This window comes from Ornithodoros turicata, chromosome 3, assembly GCF_037126465.1.
Source record: "Ornithodoros turicata isolate Travis chromosome 3, ASM3712646v1, whole genome shotgun sequence".
NCBI classification, from domain to species: Eukaryota; Metazoa; Arthropoda; class Arachnida; order Ixodida; family Argasidae; genus Ornithodoros; species Ornithodoros turicata.
Genome location: NC_088203.1, coordinates 67,241,178 through 67,259,777, shown reverse-complemented (window position 1 = coordinate 67,259,777; position 18,600 = coordinate 67,241,178). Strand labels below are relative to the sequence as shown.

At 44.0% G+C, this 18,600-nt stretch overlaps 2 protein-coding genes across 4 annotated transcripts in view; both read left to right on the top strand.

Moving 5' to 3' along the window:
• LOC135388567 (aminopeptidase N-like) overlaps positions 1 to 18,600 on the top strand; it is a 300,033-nt gene that overhangs the window by 191,566 nt on the left and 89,867 nt on the right. The window contains exons 9-11 of the mRNA XM_064618186.1: positions 16,777 to 16,911; positions 17,017 to 17,082; positions 17,203 to 17,268. Of these exons, the coding sequence (XP_064474256.1) occupies positions 16,777 to 16,911; positions 17,017 to 17,082; positions 17,203 to 17,268 (267 nt within the window). The remainder of the gene's footprint in view (positions 1 to 16,776; positions 16,912 to 17,016; positions 17,083 to 17,202; positions 17,269 to 18,600) is intronic.
• LOC135388568 (uncharacterized) lies at positions 8,280 to 14,285 on the top strand. Of its 3 annotated transcripts, XM_064618190.1 has the most exons (11): positions 8,280 to 9,576; positions 9,837 to 10,002; positions 10,071 to 10,195; positions 10,289 to 10,342; positions 10,419 to 10,598; positions 10,671 to 10,755; positions 10,837 to 11,001; positions 11,876 to 12,091; positions 12,267 to 12,441; positions 12,637 to 12,713; positions 13,296 to 14,285. In XM_064618190.1, exons 2-11 carry the CDS (start codon positions 9,850 to 9,852, stop codon positions 13,569 to 13,571), a joined length of 1,506 nt encoding a protein of 501 aa, XP_064474260.1. In that variant the 5' UTR covers positions 8,280 to 9,576; positions 9,837 to 9,849; the 3' UTR covers positions 13,572 to 14,285. The 3 variants fall into 3 exon arrangements, with proteins under 3 accessions (XP_064474260.1, XP_064474259.1, XP_064474258.1); XM_064618189.1 differs by lacking the exon at positions 8,280 to 9,576 and having other exon boundaries at positions 9,583 to 10,002; positions 11,879 to 12,091; XM_064618188.1 differs by lacking the exon at positions 8,280 to 9,576 and having other exon boundaries at positions 9,583 to 10,002.

Genomic DNA, 18,600 nt, shown 5'->3' with positions numbered 1-18,600 from the left:
ATCGGGAGGGTTAACTCCGTCTCCGTGAGCGGCCTGGGGGTTCTGAGATTCACTCACGAGGTGCGCTGCGTTCGGGTCGCCAAATTTGTGAATTAAGCTGGACAGAACAAAGGTCGATGCTGAGCGGCTGCCAGGAATTAAACTGAGGCATGCTCCTTTATTCATCCTCCTCTTTGGGTCCTTACCACCGAGGACGCTACAAAATACTATATATCTAGGCTGTAAGTAGTGGTATACTTTATGTTGCGTGCTGGCTTGGACTACTGGGTCCCGTTCCCCGGCCTACCCAGTGTGCCGTCACCACTGCCCTCCCCCACTTTCTTCGAGCTTCGACCATTATGAACACCATGTGATAGCCTGTGAACCCTGTGACTACCTGTGATTGCCTAAATGCCATATGAACACTCTTTGACGGTACATTATCTGTTTCTTCTTGACTTTATGTTACTATTTTTAATTTTTTCTATATTTTATTTTGGAATAGCAAGCCTAGAACACTCAGGCGGTCAAAATTATTCCTCGGACTAGACCATGTGGCGTCACTCATGATCACCGTTGTTTCGTGACGTAAAGCCCCGAATTATTATGAAATAGTAGAATAGTAGACCGGCCTTTGTCTAGCTGACCATTCTTTTTTCATTTAATGAACTTTGGTGTTTCGTAAGCCCCCTGGCTTGTGAGGGAAATATAAATATTGAACCATCCTTAGACACTCGGCAACGAGATGCATGCCTACGTCCCTACGGTAAGCTGCTGCCTAGAGAAGGGTACGGTAGTGGAAAAGTAGCGGCATAGTATTCACGTTAGTTTTATTTGGTGGCGGTAACGGTATCGCGTTGCTTTCAAATTTGCAGCGACGCTATAGTATAGCGCTACTTTTTTGCGGAGTAGCGGGTAGCGGTATTCCGTTAGTTCATTTTGGTAGGGGGTACAACACTGCAAAAAATATTGACACTAGTAAAAAGGCGTAGTTTACACAACTTAAATATCCAGTGTCTCTAAAAATCCAGTGTCCTGGTAAATGTTACAGAAGCCCCCCCCCCCCTCCCCCCCAGCAAGAAGACCTGGAGATGATACCGATAAAACTCACTGAAATGATGATGACGCATATGCGCATGCAATGAACATGTAATAATGATGTTTTTTTATTGCGTGTTAGCGCCGCGAAGCAACTGTGGCTATGAGCGGCGTACAGATGAGGACAGATGGAGAGAGGACAACAGGAAGGAGGTAATAAGGATGTGTAGCCCAGAAACGGTGTGTAGCACACAGTGCGCACACTGGGGCGGTTCCTCCCTGAACAGTAAGAAAATATCGGTGACGTCCTTAGACGGGTCGAACTAAAATCACGTGGTGTGTATTCAATAACACTTTTTCTGAGCTGGAGTTTAATTTTCTCCCGTGTGTCCCACTCAGACTGCCACTTTCGGTAGATTGTACTCCTTAGGATCACCCGAAAAGCCCTGAGAAGGGACCTGAAAAGGACTCACGTCAGCCGAATGGGAGGCTGCAACTGCTAAGTCAGCACTTTCGCTGCCTAGAATGCCAACGTGGCTCGGCGCCCAGCAGAAGGCTAACCGAAGACCCTTTCTCATTGCTGTGTAAGCTAGATATTGTGCCCTTAGCAAAAGAAGAGATCACTGTTTACGTAAGCTACAAATAGCCTAGAGAGAACTTAGAGAAGTAGATAACTGAAGACTGAATGCGATGTTTGAAGACGTAGTTAAGCGTCAATATTATTGCATATACCTCAGCAGTAAAGATTGACAACCAGTTTGCTAGCCGATGTAACTCCTTGGGGAATTCGTACACCGCTGCACACGAGACGTGCGTGGATGTCCTCGACCCATCGTTAAAAATGCTGTGTGACCTTCAAATGTTTCCCTAAGATATCTAAATTGTTACTGAAGGCAACAGGTGGGGTGTATTTCTTAGTGTACTTAGTCAAAGAGTAATTTCATTCTGGGGGTGCCACGGCGGGACTCTACCATTGGCCTGTGATACTCCGCAAAATCATGAGACTCTATTCCCAGTAACACACGCATATTCAAAGGACGGGTGGCTCTGGGCTTGTTAGGAAAAAAAAATTTAAAGCGCGTGTCTTTCACGCACGTGAAAGGTGGGTGTTCTGATGCCCCCTAACTCTGAGTGCATATGATAGTGCAAGATAGAACCTGCGTATTTCGAAGAACCATTCATTTCCTTCAACGTAGAGGCTTTCAACTGAAGATGTCCGAAAAGCACCATTTATCAAACCGGAGCCCTTGGTGATGTACCGGGTCTAGCATTTTCGAGACAGACTGGCGGGCTGACCCGTGGACGATACTCCATAGTCCAGCTTAGACAGCACTGTCGAAACATGCAACATCTCACCATCCGCATCCCAAGATTTGTAGGATAGTACCTTTAAGAGTTTGAATAATTTCGTGCATTTCGTTTTAAGGTTTTTAATGTGTGGCAAAATGTAAGCTTTTCTTCAAAGGTTACCAATAGAAAGTTGTGTTCAGGCTACACTTGGATCGTACATCCGCCCAAGTTAAGTAAGGGTCATGGAAACATTCCTTTGACTTTGAAGGTTTTCTCAGTTGATAATTTAAAACCGCTTTCAGATGACCATTTGTTCATTCTGTTTATCGTTAGCTGTATTCACCTCTCATATAGCTACTATTAAATTTGTGGAACAACAGCGCATTTGAATGCCGTCTACATAGAGGGAGTATGATATGGAAGGTGGAATGGCAGTAGAGAAGATCCCGCAGTTCACCTGAGAGAAAAGGGGGTGGGATAACACAGTGCCAAGCCCAACTCTGAATGAGCATCCCCTTATACCGGAAAAATAGATGTTCTGAAGAATACCATATCGCCCTGTATAGTGTTGTGTATGCTTTTCTATCCCAAAAAAACCGACAAGCAGTGTTGTATTCTGTCAAACGCCTCACAAACAGTCGTCTCCAAACGAACGAGGTATTCTATTGTGGAACGTCCCATCCTGAAACCACACTGGAATGCTGACAGACATTTGTTTTCCTCAAGAAAATTGACGAGCCGATCATTGACCATTCGTTCAAATGTCTTACCAATACAGCACATAAGAGCGATAGGTCTGTAGCTGCTCGGACAATGTGGTTCCTTGCTTTAGAAGCGGAATAACCGTAGCGATTTTCCACGAGGACGGCAATACCCCTTCTCCCGATGCACACCCAATTAAAGAAATGAAGCACAAATTTCTTTGACTCGTGAAACAAAGTACATGACGTTATGGGTCAGGTGTGGTCGCTTTTGCAAATGGTAAAGCTCGCAGAAGCGCCACCACACTAAACGATTGATTACACGAATGATCATCAACACCATTGATCCTAATTTTCTGTTTCTAAACAATAATTTTATTTTTAAGGAAGTATATGTGTAATGCGAAGAACCTGAAACGCTCTCGAAGTGTTGACCAAGTGCATTAGCCTGTTCTTCTGGGCTTTCGCATGAGCGCGCATTGATTTGCAGCAGTGGAGCGGAAAATCCTGCGTGTTCACCTTTAATTCACTGGAGCCTGTCCGAAACCAGTTTGGATGGGGCATTGCAGGATGATACGAAGTTTCGCCAAGGGGACTGCTTTGCTTGTTTGCGTGTCCATCTGGCTTTCGCTCTTGCTCTTTTGAAGAGTAGAATTTTGCGTGGTAGTGTACCTGCGAAATGTATTCTACGCATAGTTTTGAACTTCATGAGTCTCCTCGCACTCACTCGTCCACCGGGGCTTTGGTCGTAGCGATAGATGTCGAGACATTTGTGGCATAGATTAGGTAGCTGCCTGTTGGATGTCATTTGTGATTAGGTTACTGGCTTCCTCGATCGTTATCTCATCAAAAGGAATAAGGATAGATCGCCCTTTTCTGAAAACTGTCCCCAGTCGGCCTGTTTCCATCTGGGAGGTCGAGTTGTTAAATTATTTAGTTTTGGCAAAAATTTGATAACCGCTGGGGAATGGTCACTTCCGTGAGGTGATCCATCGCAGCCCATGTCAGGCCTTATAGCTGACAGTTGGAGCAATGGATATTATAAACTATTGTAGTCCTGGTGGAGGCGTTTGTTGAGATACTGGGAGGTCTATATACTGCTTGACTCTAGACAAGGGTAAAGACCATTACTGGTGCAAGTAACGAGCTTGTTGCGATGTACTACGGTGCAGAACGGAGCCTTTGGTGAGTGGCTTACCGTCGGGGTCACTTTTGAAAGCTTGTATGGGCAAAGAAAGACGACCCTTATACCTGAGGACTTTGCTGCGTTGTCTTTTTTTTATCCTGTGCGTGAAGCCGTGGCAGTATGGTATGCTCACAAGAGGCTTCTCAGACCTGGAGGAAACGGAAACGTTCCAAAGCCAGAAGGTGTTTGTGAATTGTGAGCAAACTTTTGAGGTAGGATGCCCTGCAGAATAATGTCTGCCTAGTTAGAATAGGTGACTTTTTGAACACAAGTGCATATAGGATTTGGATGTAGAATATTTGATGGCATACCTCACGACACTGTCCTTGTCAATCTTCGAATGCTATCGCTTGAAATGCAAATGGACGACTCTTACTGCGCTGTCGGTAGCCCCAACATAGACAAGGTTGAGACACTTGGATGGACAGGTCGAGAAACTGAAGACGGTTGTTTTCCTATACACTCTCAGAAAAAAGGGTGTCAAAAAGGAGTCAAATGTTGCTCGGACACCCTATGAAGTCAATGGGGAGTAAGGGTAACACCATGCGAATAGTCAGCTGCCAAAGAGAGTGTTGTGGGTACACCCCATTGAAGGGGTGTTAGCCTCACACCCCAATGATTTTTTTTTCCATGTCCATGTGCTGTGGTTGCATAATTCTCCATAGCTCGCTGACTGATGTGTTGACTCCATGGGAGAAGTAGGGGAGCCTCCTAGATGACTGTGTGTCATACAATATTTATTCCAATCAGCGACCGCGTTATTTATTTACAACTGTAGATATCAGAGAAATGGTATGTGTCAGCATTACCAGCACCGCTACAATATACACTACAATAAATAAGTAGGCACAAGCCAGATCAAGTCATACCTTCACAAAAGAAGAATGCACACATACAGGCTCACAGATATACTAATACTACTAACGCTTATGCTATTAGCAACTTCAACAACCAACTGTTGCATACTATCCTCCTCAGAATCAAACCAAACATACAGAAAGACAAGTGAGTCAGAAAAACAGGAGGCTTCTATTTTACAAGATAAAACAGGCCAAGGACGGTCACAGTTAATCCGTACATGTTCACAAAGGGAAGCAAGTACACATTTTGTACACCAACTTCTACGCTGGTTATGCAAACGACGTTCCAACAAAGTGTATGATAAGCAGAAGCTGGTCCTTCATGTCAATGAATGTTTTCGCTTTGGATGCTTTCACTTTGGATGCTTTCACTTGTGTGTGAGATAAAACAGCATCTTAACATTGTCTAGATAATATGGAGTGGCTGAAAGTTCTGCACAGCCCTAAACATGTCAATAAACATGTCATATTTGACATGTATCACAAAATTTTAGAAACAGAACTGTCTGCAAAGACTTGTCGTGTGTCGTGAAAGCAAATGTGTTTTAGACGCATTCCAAACATCTTCAAAACCTAGAAAGATGGAAGTCACTGACAAGGTTAGCCAGCTCTTGGGCTCGAACCCACATCCTCTGGATTACAGCTATCCTATACAGTCCTACAGCTGGCTAACTTTTCAGTGACTTCTATCTTTCATCATTAATTTCCTAGGCAATTTGAGGCTTTGTATGTATTTGTCCTTCTATGTTGTTCCAGCCTCAGAACATCAGTTCTCTCATATCTTCAAAACCTGTTTCGTGACATATGATAAAAGCCTGAAGTTTTCGGGAAATATTTTCTTCTAAATTCGGGGGGTAAAAATCGGGTAAATAAACATCTGCACTAAATTCATGCGAATTCAGGTGAAAAAACTCACGGTATGCTAAATTCGGGGAGAAATCGGGCTCAGTTGCTCAAACTAACTGTAATGGTTTGGTACAAACGGTGATGTAACCGCATTTGCTGCCAAACAGGTAAGTTAGTGCATTCCTACAGACATCCCAGTGAGGGGAATTTGCCGGGTAAAAATCGGGTTTCACCCTAAAGGGTGAACCTTCAATTCGGGGTGCAAATTCGGGAAAGAATCGGGTAAAACCCTAAAACTTCAGGCTTATGATGCCAATTTCAAACGATTCCAACAGTTTCACCTGCACTCTCAATGGATCATCTGCCATCACACGATCATCTATTCAGCAAAAGTGTCACCAAAGTTGGTGGGACATTCAGGAAGCTTATGGAGTGGGATGATGTCACATTTCTGGCACAAAATGAGGCCCCAAAACCAAAGCCACAGTTGAAAGGAACGATAGTCTAACACTGTTCTGCTGTGAGGAGAAAGCTGTAGTGAAATGGAGTGCGAGCGTGATGGGTACAAGAACAATTTTAGCACATTTCACAGCAGTTCTGGTTTCTTTTTTCTATCCGAAACCCTTGAAGTGCAAGTCTTGAGGGGTTTACTGCCTTAATTTACGCATATCCCAGCAGCAAAGACGGCAGTGGTTGAAAAGCCGAAAAAAAAGGAGCGGGGCACGGTCCCGCTTCAGATGACGCGTTTGAGGCCTTGTTTGTGTTTGTCCCGTTACATGTCGTTCAGCCTCCGAACAATGTTCTTTCTTGTTCAGTATACCAATATACGAAAGAAAACTATTGAAACATTATCTCCCACTTTGGTACCACCAAACCGCCATGATATAGGTCCAGTTTTTGAATTGACACTTCTTCACCAGGTAGGCTCAGCATCATTTCACCAGTGGGACGTAGTTTGTATGCAAAAGTGTGTTTGCAAAAGGCTTCCAAAAACATCTGTTCCAGTTGAAGATACAACCTTCCTGCGGACACTAACAACTCTTGCACTTGGGCGAACTTAGGGTTGTCTCCTCCTGCCATAACTAGAATGTCCCCAACTTTGTATGAAAGTCCGTCGAACTTTGCGGAGTCTGCAAGGTTCACGTTGCTACAGAAAAGGTGATGCGTGCATGGGTGTGCGGACGACAAATCGGCAGGCCTCAGGTTTGTTGTCGTGCAGCTTCTGTCCATGAAGTTGGTGCTTAATTGATAGCTTTGCAACAGCTGGTGTTTCCTGGCAAGTGTGTAGGGAATGTTCCGGAAATTATGTACCCTCGTGGCGTGGTTCTTCAGAAACTGGTGCTTTGCTTCAAAACGGAGGCACCAGTATTGCCTGAGCGGTCCAAGCTCTCTAATGATACGGGGGTAATGGATCATGTAGTGAAGCTTTGGAGGGATGCGCACAGTCGGGTACATCTCCATGAACATTGAAAGAAATTCTGCAATGTTACTTTCAAGATATTGTGTCCCCTCAGGCGGTATCTTTTCAGCAAGGATGATGTCGGCCAGTTCCCTAAAAGTAAGGAACAACTCCCACTTCTCATTTCCTTCAGGAACTAGCGGGCCAAAAATGAGTGGTATGAAGCGGAAGAGACACCACTTTTGTGAAGCAGTTCCCCGGATGCTTTTACCATCTGCTAGAAATGCTGCACTCATCTTTTCAGGCTTATTCTTGATGTCGTTGGCACCATAAGGAAACATATCGACACGAGTGATGTCATCGACAGTTAAAACACCATCTTGAACAAGACCTCGCAGTGTGTTATGTATAACAAACACAAATGTGCCTTCAAACATATCATGCATAACGTCAGGGGGCAGTTGACGTGTCACGTCAAATGAATCAAGTTTCAGTAATGGAGACATTTCACGAACACCATACACAGAGCAGAGGTCAGGATTTATATGTACAGCCTCGAGCTGTGCACTGTGGTTTTGAGCATCGCGCACTATACACTGAGATTCACTTGTCAGCCGACGTAATTCACTTGACTTTGCCAAACAAAATCGACAAACCCTCCCGCTGCTGAAGCTGCACGTAAAGCCTCCTAATGAGTGCATGGAGAGGTTGTCACCGCAAAACGCAACCACCTCCACGAAGATCTTCCTGGTCCCAGCAGCTGAAGTGATATCGATGCCCTCTGTTGCAAGCATGTTCAAATCTTTGATCAGTGGCTGAAGAACAACGTTGAGACGACCCTTCGTGTCTGGATACTTTGCTATAACAGCCAGGTGGATATGCCTTATCTGAGATCGAAATCGTGGGTGGAGGTCCAAGAAACCAAAATAAATCACAAGAAGCTTGTGGACGCCCCGCTTTGGTCCGATAGGATTGGCAACTTCGAGCTCATCCGAATACAGGGTGATGTAAACGGTGCTTGAAGGTTCCTGTGTTCTTTTTGTTGTTTTGTGCGATGTGCCATCACGGAAACTAGAAATAGTGTCAGGGTCACACTGAGACTTCGTTTCCAAAAGGGACTCGGCGATCGGTGCAGTTTCCAGGACATTCTTCAGAACTGTCGGTATCGGCACGTACTGGAAGGACTCGTTCTGATCATTTGCATACTGACATTGCTGAGGCTTAATGTAACGAAGGTATCGTTTAGCAAACATGTCGCGCTGGTATGCAGACTGAACTGGGACAAAAATCTGTTTCAGAAAGTCGCATCGCAGCAGTTCTCGCAAGCTCTCCTTTGTGCTGAGAATTTGCTCACCGATTTCTTGGCGTATTACTTCGAAAAGTTGCTCCACCACTGAACTCATCACAGTTTCCAAATCACAAAACGCCGCCTCACACGCCGACTCTGGCACTTTGTGCTCTTGCGTGAGCCGGAAAAAGAGGCCACAAACCGCTTTCGTTGCATCGTGGACAAAATCGAAGAACCCGTTTGCCGATGCTGCTTGTGTCGACTGTTCGTCACCAGTGGCGTTGTCAGTATCAATATCCATTGCGTCGTTTACACCATCATCACCCCCGGAAACACCACTAAACCGTGGTTCGTTGGTGGGAGATGCATCTTCTGATGGTTTGATATGTGTGCTGTAGAGGTGCTTCCTGTATGAATGAATGTGTGAATACGTTTTGTTACAGCCGTCGATATCGCACAGGATATTAAAGTTGGATTCACCACTGTGAATGTTTGCTAAGTGGGTAGCCACACGTTGCCGCGAACTTGCGAAAAAAGGGCACTTTGGACACCGGAACACATTGCCAGGCGCAGCCATTTCTGTTTACGGCTCAAGGGGCTGAGGTGAGCAGACGAGTGAATGATCGAAGCAACTTTACAAAGGCTCATTGCAGAACAGCTTTTTACCGTTTTGTAATGTGTTTCTATCTGTTTTTTATTTGTTGTTGAATGATACGGAAGCTTCTGCACCGTGCTGTATATCGTGCATTTTTTTCGAATCCAATGACAGTCGTAAGCAATTCCGGCCAAGTCAAGCCAAGCCAATTCTCTCTGCGTTTGGCGCGCAAGATAGTTACACATAGGTGAGGTGCAGTGGTTGCGTCTGACGCCTGAAGCGGTTATTCCTTTGCACTTGGTGCTGTTTGTTTGCCTCGAGTGGTGTGATTGTGAACGCGGTCATGATGTAGAACGTCGCAGAAGAAACGAAGCCTGGCTCGCCGTTATTTCAGGTAAAAATACCTTTTAGCTTTGCACGTGGTTTCGCTTTCTGTTACAGTGCATATATGCAGGCTGCCAACCGTTAAAAATGCCTCAACGCCGTTGTTTAACAGTAGTTCCAGGGTGCTTTTATTGTTGACACCCTGTAGAATGCTTAAAAAGGCGTGTCATTGTCCACATCTGCACCCGAAGCACGAATACATGTCTTCATCGAACAACATCAATTCGCCATGCTGGCAATTGATTTTGACTTTTATTCCAATTCTTGTAGTGCAAATCAGGGCATGTCTGACAGTAGCGATCTTGTGTGTGTCGTGGAGCACGGAGCTTCGCGGAAAAAGATCGTTGTGGGAGGAAAACGAATGCTGGATGACATAAAGAATGCGCTGTTGGGATCCCCATTCAAAGAACTTATGAATCGTGACCTTATTGTACAGGCAAGTTGCAAGCAATACTTTCAAAGCATCGCGCAAGTAAAGTTCTCCTCATATAATCATTTTCGCAGGTTTTTGATGCTACAGTCAACGATTTCATTGACTTCGAGGAGTCTGACGTGCTAGAAGCGACGAGGCTGAGACTTGTTCTAGGCTCATCACTATCGACCTGCACTAGTAAAAGCACTTCGCCTTCGTAAGTCCAGTTACTTGATATGCAGAAACCTATGTTGTCTCTCTCAGCTGAGTAGTTCTCCAAAGTTAGTTTTTTTTCATGCTTCTCTTAAAGAATTGAAAATGACCAAGGTCTCGCGGCAGAACAAGATCCAGGCACGTCCTGCAGGTGAATTTCTCACATATCGCAGAGTAAATGAAATAAACGTGTGTGTTGTTTATCATGGTTCCTGTGAACCTTGCAGCACAGTTGGGATGTCAGCGCTGTCCTCAGCTCTCAACATTTCTGCCAACGAGTATCGCTTTCCTGTCGTACCGCACCATATCCGGGCAGAAATCGCAACCATCAAAGACGGCTCATTGTCGTTTACCCAGAAGTCAGACATCGTCAACTGGCTTTATTACGATCTTACGAAATATACTTTGTATGTAACCACATAGAAGTTGACATCGTTTAAATCTCTGTGCAACATTTGTGACTTCGTGCCTTTCTGCAGGTACCCAGGGAAGCTGTATTCCGTGTGTGCTCAGCAGCTTGTCTCTCGTTACCCGAAACTCAGGGACACCACAACAACTGGATATGTAAGCATGTAATACATTGCAGGTCATTTAACATGCAGACATTCCTACGTGCGGCCCAGCATTGAAAGGTGCTTTTCTCAGGGGACATGGGTGATGTCACTACGGTTCAAAGCAAAGAATGTAAGAAGACGTCTTCCATCTGGAACTGCTTTAATTGATGAAGCTCGTGAAAAGGCAAAGAAAAAGGCTTCAGTGCCCTCACCAACACCAGCACCGTCTTCAGCACCATGTCATGGAGCAACTAACGTAATGTTCTTCTTTTGAAAGCCTTGCAGAGATCTATTATTAGTCCTGTCTGTGTATTTGTCTTTTGTCACTCACGACTACCTATTTGCATAGAGCCGTATAACAAAAAGTAGCTCTTGTGACTCGGATAAGTGGAACAACGAAAAATAAAGGCGATAGCCTGGAGAAGGTGACAGTGTCAATCATTATCTTGTAAAGAAACAAGGAAGTCTCCTGTGCAGAATGCTAAGTTGTTCCACTGTTCAAAGTGAGGAGGTTTGCTTGCTTCTTTCTACAAGATATTAAATGCTTGGCCATCTGTTCGAAACTGTGAGCTTCTATTGCTTTATAGCTGTTCCATGTATCTGAGTCGTTGGGAAGTATTTTATTTCCATCCTCTGATATGTGCATTCTTCTTCTGCATGTATGCAGTTCAATGTACATTTTTTTACGAATATACCGCAGAGCACTTCGCAAAGAAAGCGATAACAAGGATCTGTCTTTTTGGTACCTGTTACGTACCACCTCTGGCTTCCTTTTATCGTAACATAGCAGAGGTGAAGAACACAAAGGACTACTCAACACAGAGCCTTAACAACGCTGCTCAATTGCTGACAATTGTTGCTCATCTGCCCAAAGCAATCAGATCATCAATGAAATGCTCAGTGTTCAATTCCCGCCACTGGTACCTTTCCACCGGTGCATTTCATTGATGTTCCGTTTATCGCTTCTTTATGAATGCCACAGACCGACCACTGTGGCGTTGCTCATGACCATAGTTGAATCGCGACGTAAAGCCACAAATTATTTTTACCATTTCGTTTCTGTGGCTTACTTCTTTGTTGTGAGAGTTTCTGCCTCCTAACTGCCACTGCTTTAACAAGGTGTATAACAGCAGGTAACTGAAACTGGCGATGGTGAAGACGAAGAGACAATTGCTGCTCATCTTGCAATATTGACCAAGGAGATGAAAAAGCCTTTCCCAGACATGGAGAAAGTGGATCTGTCTATGGACAGAACATTTCATGCAAGGAAATCCTGGATGTACCGTGAAAAGCCCTTTGTGGCAGAGATCCTTCAAAAGTACCCAGCTCTTCGAAATGATGACCAGGTGAGTGGTGAATCAACTGCATCTAAACACAGTCGTGTTTGTGCATCGCATAAAGCCACAAATTGTTATCACCAATGCTTAAATTTTAACTCGTCATAAATAACTCTGTCATGTTAATTCTCTGTCCTTGCTATATTTATTTATTTATCATTTCATCATCTTTATTGATATGCAGATATCACATGAGTTTAGAAGACACACTGGAATTGATTGCGACAGTGGCATCTTGGGATTTGTGAACAAGTATGGAGAGAAAGTGCTAAATTTGGCTTCACGAAAGGGTCCTGGGAAGCATCCAGTCACAGAGTTCTGGAAAGTGCTCGATGCCGAGAAAGAGGAGACAAAAAAGTGTAAGGGTTCATGACGTTTTGAAACAGATCAGTTGACTGGCATAAATGACATTCTTGGCTTTCACACAGAGATGTGAACAAAGTTAGTGTCATTGAAGGTGTGATTTCCTACACTTTTGTAATGTCGAATTGCAGCATGTGATATATTGGGGAAGTACTCTACCTGTTGAATTGACCTTCCACTTTCCATCCCAGACGTCCTAGCTGTCGGTGTACTTCACTTCCTGCCACTGCTTGTTCGGGAAAAGGCTGGAGTACTTTTCAAGAAACTGGTAAGCTTGCTCTATAAATTTAATGGGTACATGGAAAAGCTTCCTGTTGCAGTTAGGTGTGTTTATGGTTTGCTGGTTGACACTTTCATTCCTCCTCAGTCTTATTCACACGCCTTCTCTCCTAGCCACAATTTTAACACCAGGAGTGCCATTGCTCAGTCAATCATCTCCATTTGCTCTCTGATTGGTACCCAGTTTTGTCACTCATGCTCACCTTATTGCTTACACTTCATTGATAGAACAATAATGTGCTTTTTTTCCCAACACTTGCATTAAGTATTTTGGTTGCTTGTTATTATTCATTTCTTCTAATGCAGGGTGCTTCACAAAAAGCAATGAAAGAAAAATGGGCTATACTCTCCTGCTACTGGAGTTACAAAGTTACAAACATGTGCTACATAGAATGTAGCACCTGTTTGCAGCATGAACACCACCAAGACAGCCTCACGTTTCCTTTTGTTGTTGGGATTGGCCTTCTTTCTGTGAAGCACTCTGATTACAAAAAAGAAATACAATTCATTTTTTTTTTTTTTCTTCAGTATGTTTTTTTAAGCCCTAATGTGTTTTATTGTAATTTTCCAGGAGAACGAGGAAGACATCATCCACCCAATGGTGGTGTACAGCGGAGAAGATGTCTTCACCAGTGAGTGTGTATACGTCCATGTGGAGTGCCTAAAGATTGATGCTCTGGACATGACAAGCGCGGTGTGTATCCTCATGGCTGCATACTGGGCCTTCAACATAAAATATGCGCCTGATGCAGTACGGACACTATCACTCCTAGAGACGTTCATCGGTGTGAATAATCCGCGTATGGGTGTGCTATGCTCCCAGGCCATTGCTGCCCTGAGGTCTTAAGTGAACTTATGTGCAAACACACATGGGGGAGAGGATAGGTGCTGCGTAAAAGGGATTGTTGTGGTGTCATATTGAGCACTTGGCAAAATCTAGGCACTGTGCAGTTTATTTGCATGTATTTGTTAATTCTTAGAGGGGTGATTTCACACTGTATCAGGCAGGTTGGTCCGGTCGACCTCTCCAATTTTGCCTTGTCCAAAGCCTTGTCCCTAGGAGGCATATTGGCACTGACATTACTTAAAAATAACTGGTGTTTTTTTTTAAATTAATTCTCATTCGAATGTGAGCATGTTTTCAATTCCGTGTTAGTGCCACGAAGCAACTGTGGCTATGAGCAATGTACAGACGTGGACAGATGCAGAGGGGACAGCAGGAAGGAGTGGGGGACAGGGGTGGGGGCATTTCAATCACTGCGCTTGCTACGAAATTTGACGCCACGTATCTTCATAACTATTCACCATATTCAGCTGAATTTTTTTCCACATATTGTCAGGTGTGGGTAGCATTGCATCCTAAGTTCTGAAGATTCTAGGGTTTGCCTTTAAGAAAATAAAAAATCACAAAGTTGCCTCATTTGTAAAATATGGTAGGTTTTAGAAACCTCACTAGTCGCCTCCCAGTTGCGGTACTTGAAAGTAATCTACATAATTGTGTTCATCTCGAAATGCCCTTTCTTCTCATAGCACGTGCATCGTATTGTGATTTGGGGCAACGTACCCAACAGTCTTTCTGTGAGGGGTGTCGACAGAAAGTGCGTAAATTCGACAACGTGCATCCAGTATATTCCCACTTGTTACATCATTCATATTGCTCACAAACGTTCTTCATGACGACTCAAAACGACACATAAAAAAATTTGCTTCAGGGATGTTCGAAGTTACATTGCGAATGACGTTGCGTTATGAACGTAACTTCGCCCGCCTCTGAAGCAAATTTTTTAATGTGCTGTTTTGAGTCATCATGAAGAATAAAATGAACAGTGTCACGAGTGGGAATATATGGCATGCAAGCCGTCAAATTTACGCATTTTCGGTAGACACCCCTCAGAAAAAGACTATGGTGCGTTGCTCCAAATCACAATATAATGCACTTGCTATGAGAAGAAAGGCCATTTCGAGATTAACACAATTATGTAGATTACTTTCCGCAATCAAAATTGGGAGACGACTAGTGAGGTTTCCAAAACCTGCCATATTTTACAAATGAGGCAACTTTCCAATTTTTTTATCACTGCAAAGGCAAACTTAGAATCTACAGAACTTAGGATGCAGTGCTATCCACCCATGACAATACTTGAAAAACAAATCAGCTGAATATGTCAAATAGTTACGAAGACACGTGGCGTCAAACTTAACAGGAAGCGGAATGGTCGAAATGCCCACATCTGAATGATAGTTCATTAGAAAATAACAAACAATTATTTTCAAGTACTTTCAGCGCCAATATGCCTTCTAGGGAGAAGGCTTTAATATATGTTTGAAAGCAAAAAATTGGCGAGGTCGACCGGACCACCCTGCCTGATTCGGCATGAAATCACCCATAGAAGTTCATAATTGTAAAGCTAACTGTCCTAGAATACCTGCTGCACAGATGACTTTCATCAATTATTACTTTGCAAAAGCAGCCACATTTTGTGGATATATAACTGGCGTTTATCAGCTTATTGTGTATTGTTGTTTGACTATTTTTCTCCTCATCAAAATAGAGTGAGGCGCTTAATTCTGTGCTGAGCCGTGAAACAAAGTAACAGCGTACATTATGCAGCCTGAACATTGGCAGCTGTAATCAAGAGGGATGTTGAGTGGTGTCCTACCTTATCTCATTTTTGAGGAAATGGTGAGCATGCAGTGAACAAGTGTCACAAAAGACTGCTTTCGCCGGACCATTGGTTAACCTCACTTTATTTCGACGAGAATAGGGCCGCTGGCTTTCTTATCTGACTTGTTGAGAATAACTAAGGGACCTCTGTCTACATGAAGGCAATTTCTTATGTATTGGAAAGTCCATTTGTGGGATCGCAAGGAGACTGTTCATTCTGTGTGCATGAAATGCTGCATGCAATGAATAGCAGATCTGAGAAAGACCAGTTGCATAGCTGGAAGCCGAGATGTGCCAGGCTTACTCCTTCTTTGTGTGGGACCGAAATATTTCATTTACCCTTTTGGTCCTTTAATATCATTAATTTTTTAATTTTTTTTGCCTTACAGCATAACAATAGTACCAGTGCATTATTGTTGCTTTGTCTGTATGGAACATACCATGCTATGTGATACCTTGTTTCAGGTTGCTTATTCGTCATTAGTTTGTACATTAATATTTTGGTGCAGTATTGCTTGAATAAATGGCTACTGTTATCGCAGTGTGTCATTCGATGTTGCATAAACACCACCACTTAACTAACCAATATTGTAAAAGGGTGTTTAGGCAACACCTCAAGTGAGCGCTCATAGAACACCCCAAGGGGTGTCACGTGAACACCTCAAAGGGGTGTCAAGGGAACGTCTGAAGGGTGTCACGTAAGCACCCTCATGAGGGGTGTCACATGGACACCCTAAGGAGGGGAGTATCACAAACACCTCAAAGGGAGTCAAATATGCGACGAGCCTGAGCACCCCCAAGGGTGTCCGCCATACACCTTTTTTTCTGAGAGTGTACCTCTTTAGTCAAATGCATGTATTGGCTTTTATTATTGAACCAGACACAATTTTTGCATGCTGTGCATATCTACGATGGACTATGGTCGTCAGTACGTTCTTGATAGGGACCTCTAGGAGACGGATGATCACGTGGCCGACATTATAGTAGGCAGATTTCACTTCACACAGGAGCCACACATGACCCTATACACACACATGCCCTTTGACATTACACACCTCCGCTGAACAGAACAAGGAGAGAGAGCTTCGATAAAGATTGACACGTACGGTCAAGCTGCTTGTACGGTGAGGGTGGACCACATTCATTCTGGAGTCGCGCAACTCCGTTTTCGAGAATACAGTCCTCAACATTGTCTACTAGTGTTTCTGGGTGCAGGGAATAACACAAGTCGCAAACAGGAAGGTCCCTTAACTAGCTTTGCTACAGGGTCTCCCTTGCTCATTATATGAATTCTTTGTGAAATAAACAAAAAATAACAACAACAACCGTTGTCGTGAACACCTTCCGATCCACTAAAGCTCGCCACTTGGTTCTCGTTGTCTTGCAGATGCAGCAGTTCACCGTAACGGACATGTATCCCATCATGAAAGTGGAGTACAATAGCAACGGACATCCGTTGTCCATCACCGGGAATATCTCTACTGAGCTGGACGCGCTGTTTGATAGGATTGTGTACAACAAGGTGAGCATCCTGACGCGGCAGTCATCCCCCATGCATCAAATTGTGCGCCTGCGATAATCGTCCATTTGGGAAGCTTCATTGCGGTTTCATCTTTTGTGTTTTCAGGGTCCCTCTTTAGTAAGAATGATGTCCTACTTTCTCACCCCGAAGGTGTTTCTGCAGGGAATCCAGGTGACCGTCTCTTTAATGCGATACGATTAATCGTGACAGTGTTTAGAGTTGTACGTGACACTCATGGACCAAAGTTTCGATAGCTGTTGCAATGTCAGTGTTGTTGTGGTCTCTTTGTAGTCTTACCTGAACAAATACCGCATGGGCAATGCTCAGCAAGACGACCTTTTTCAACAGCTCACGGAGGTAAGAATGAGTTGAATCTTCGTGAATGTCTGCGCGTCTGAATGACGCGTCGGTGCTCGTCTTGAAACTTTTCATGTATAACTTCGGGAGCTTCTATTTACTGACAAAACTAACGCAATCACTGGAGCTCCCTCTCGGTCGCTGAGGGACGGCCGATTTTAAACCTTGTGCGGCTCGGGTAATTCAGGTTCAGTTAGCCCCTCATGCACAAATAATAATAGGAACACTATAGTTTATTTAATAGGGAGATGATAATGCAACAAATTTTCATAAAAGGAGAGTCGCTTCAGGACGCTTGTACTTTTGTCATTGAATTACTCGACGGACCGCTACTAGAAAACCGTACTTTTTTTTCAATTAGGGGACTAATTAACGGAGACATTTTAATTATTGACTTAGGGAGCACATTGCAATTGCGATATTAAAGCATGATCTCCACATGATCTGCTCGAACCACTGATGAAGCAAAAAGGTAATCGCAGCGCGCGCTATAGAACAAACAATTTCATCTCCGCCATCTGATGCAAACCGCTAGTGATCAGAAAAAGAGTGCGAGTGATGTCGATGTCTCCACCCTCAGTGTTACAGAAAAACGTCATACGCGATTCAGGCAAACCCTTAGTGCGATATGTTTCACGATCTTTATTTTGTTTTCTTTATGCTTTCTTTTCTTCCTTCTTGCGTTCGCAGTCGCTTGCCGTATCACTCCTTTCATCCTGCTCGATACGGCTCTTGCCCTTCACCGATACGATAAGCGCTTATATGTAGTGGTGATGCGCAGAGCTCCTTGCAAGATTGCGAGCGTTGAATTCACTCTTTATTACGGAATTTGGGGCGAACGCGAGAAAATCCTCGTTGAAACCCGCTGTATCTTTTGAAAATCATGAAAAGAGCGCGTGCCGTGAAATATCCGTCGTTGAATTTCGGTATGCAAATGAGCCGAAACCGAAAAAGCGCGTCTGAGGAGCGTAGCGCTCTCGCCGACGGAGGCTTATTTGTACCGGAAAGCGGTTTATCTGGCCAGCTGAGCGACACGAACTCCAATCATCTTCATCGCTCCAAGTCATGTGGCCCTCTGACGGGAAAACAGCGCTGTACCTACTGCGTTCCCGGTCGTCGCGGTCTCGGTTTCGGCTCATTAGGATATCAACTTAAATCGTTAAACGCGAAATGGCTTGCAGCTAGGATAGTCTCTCAATCTTCTAGCTAGCTTTTTCTCCAAGTCCCCTAATTAACAAGTTAATTAATGAATTTGAGGTAATTAGGCATCTTGTAGTTGCGCACTTCCTCCGAGGGGATGTCCGCCTGGCCGTAGAACTCAACTGCAAAAAC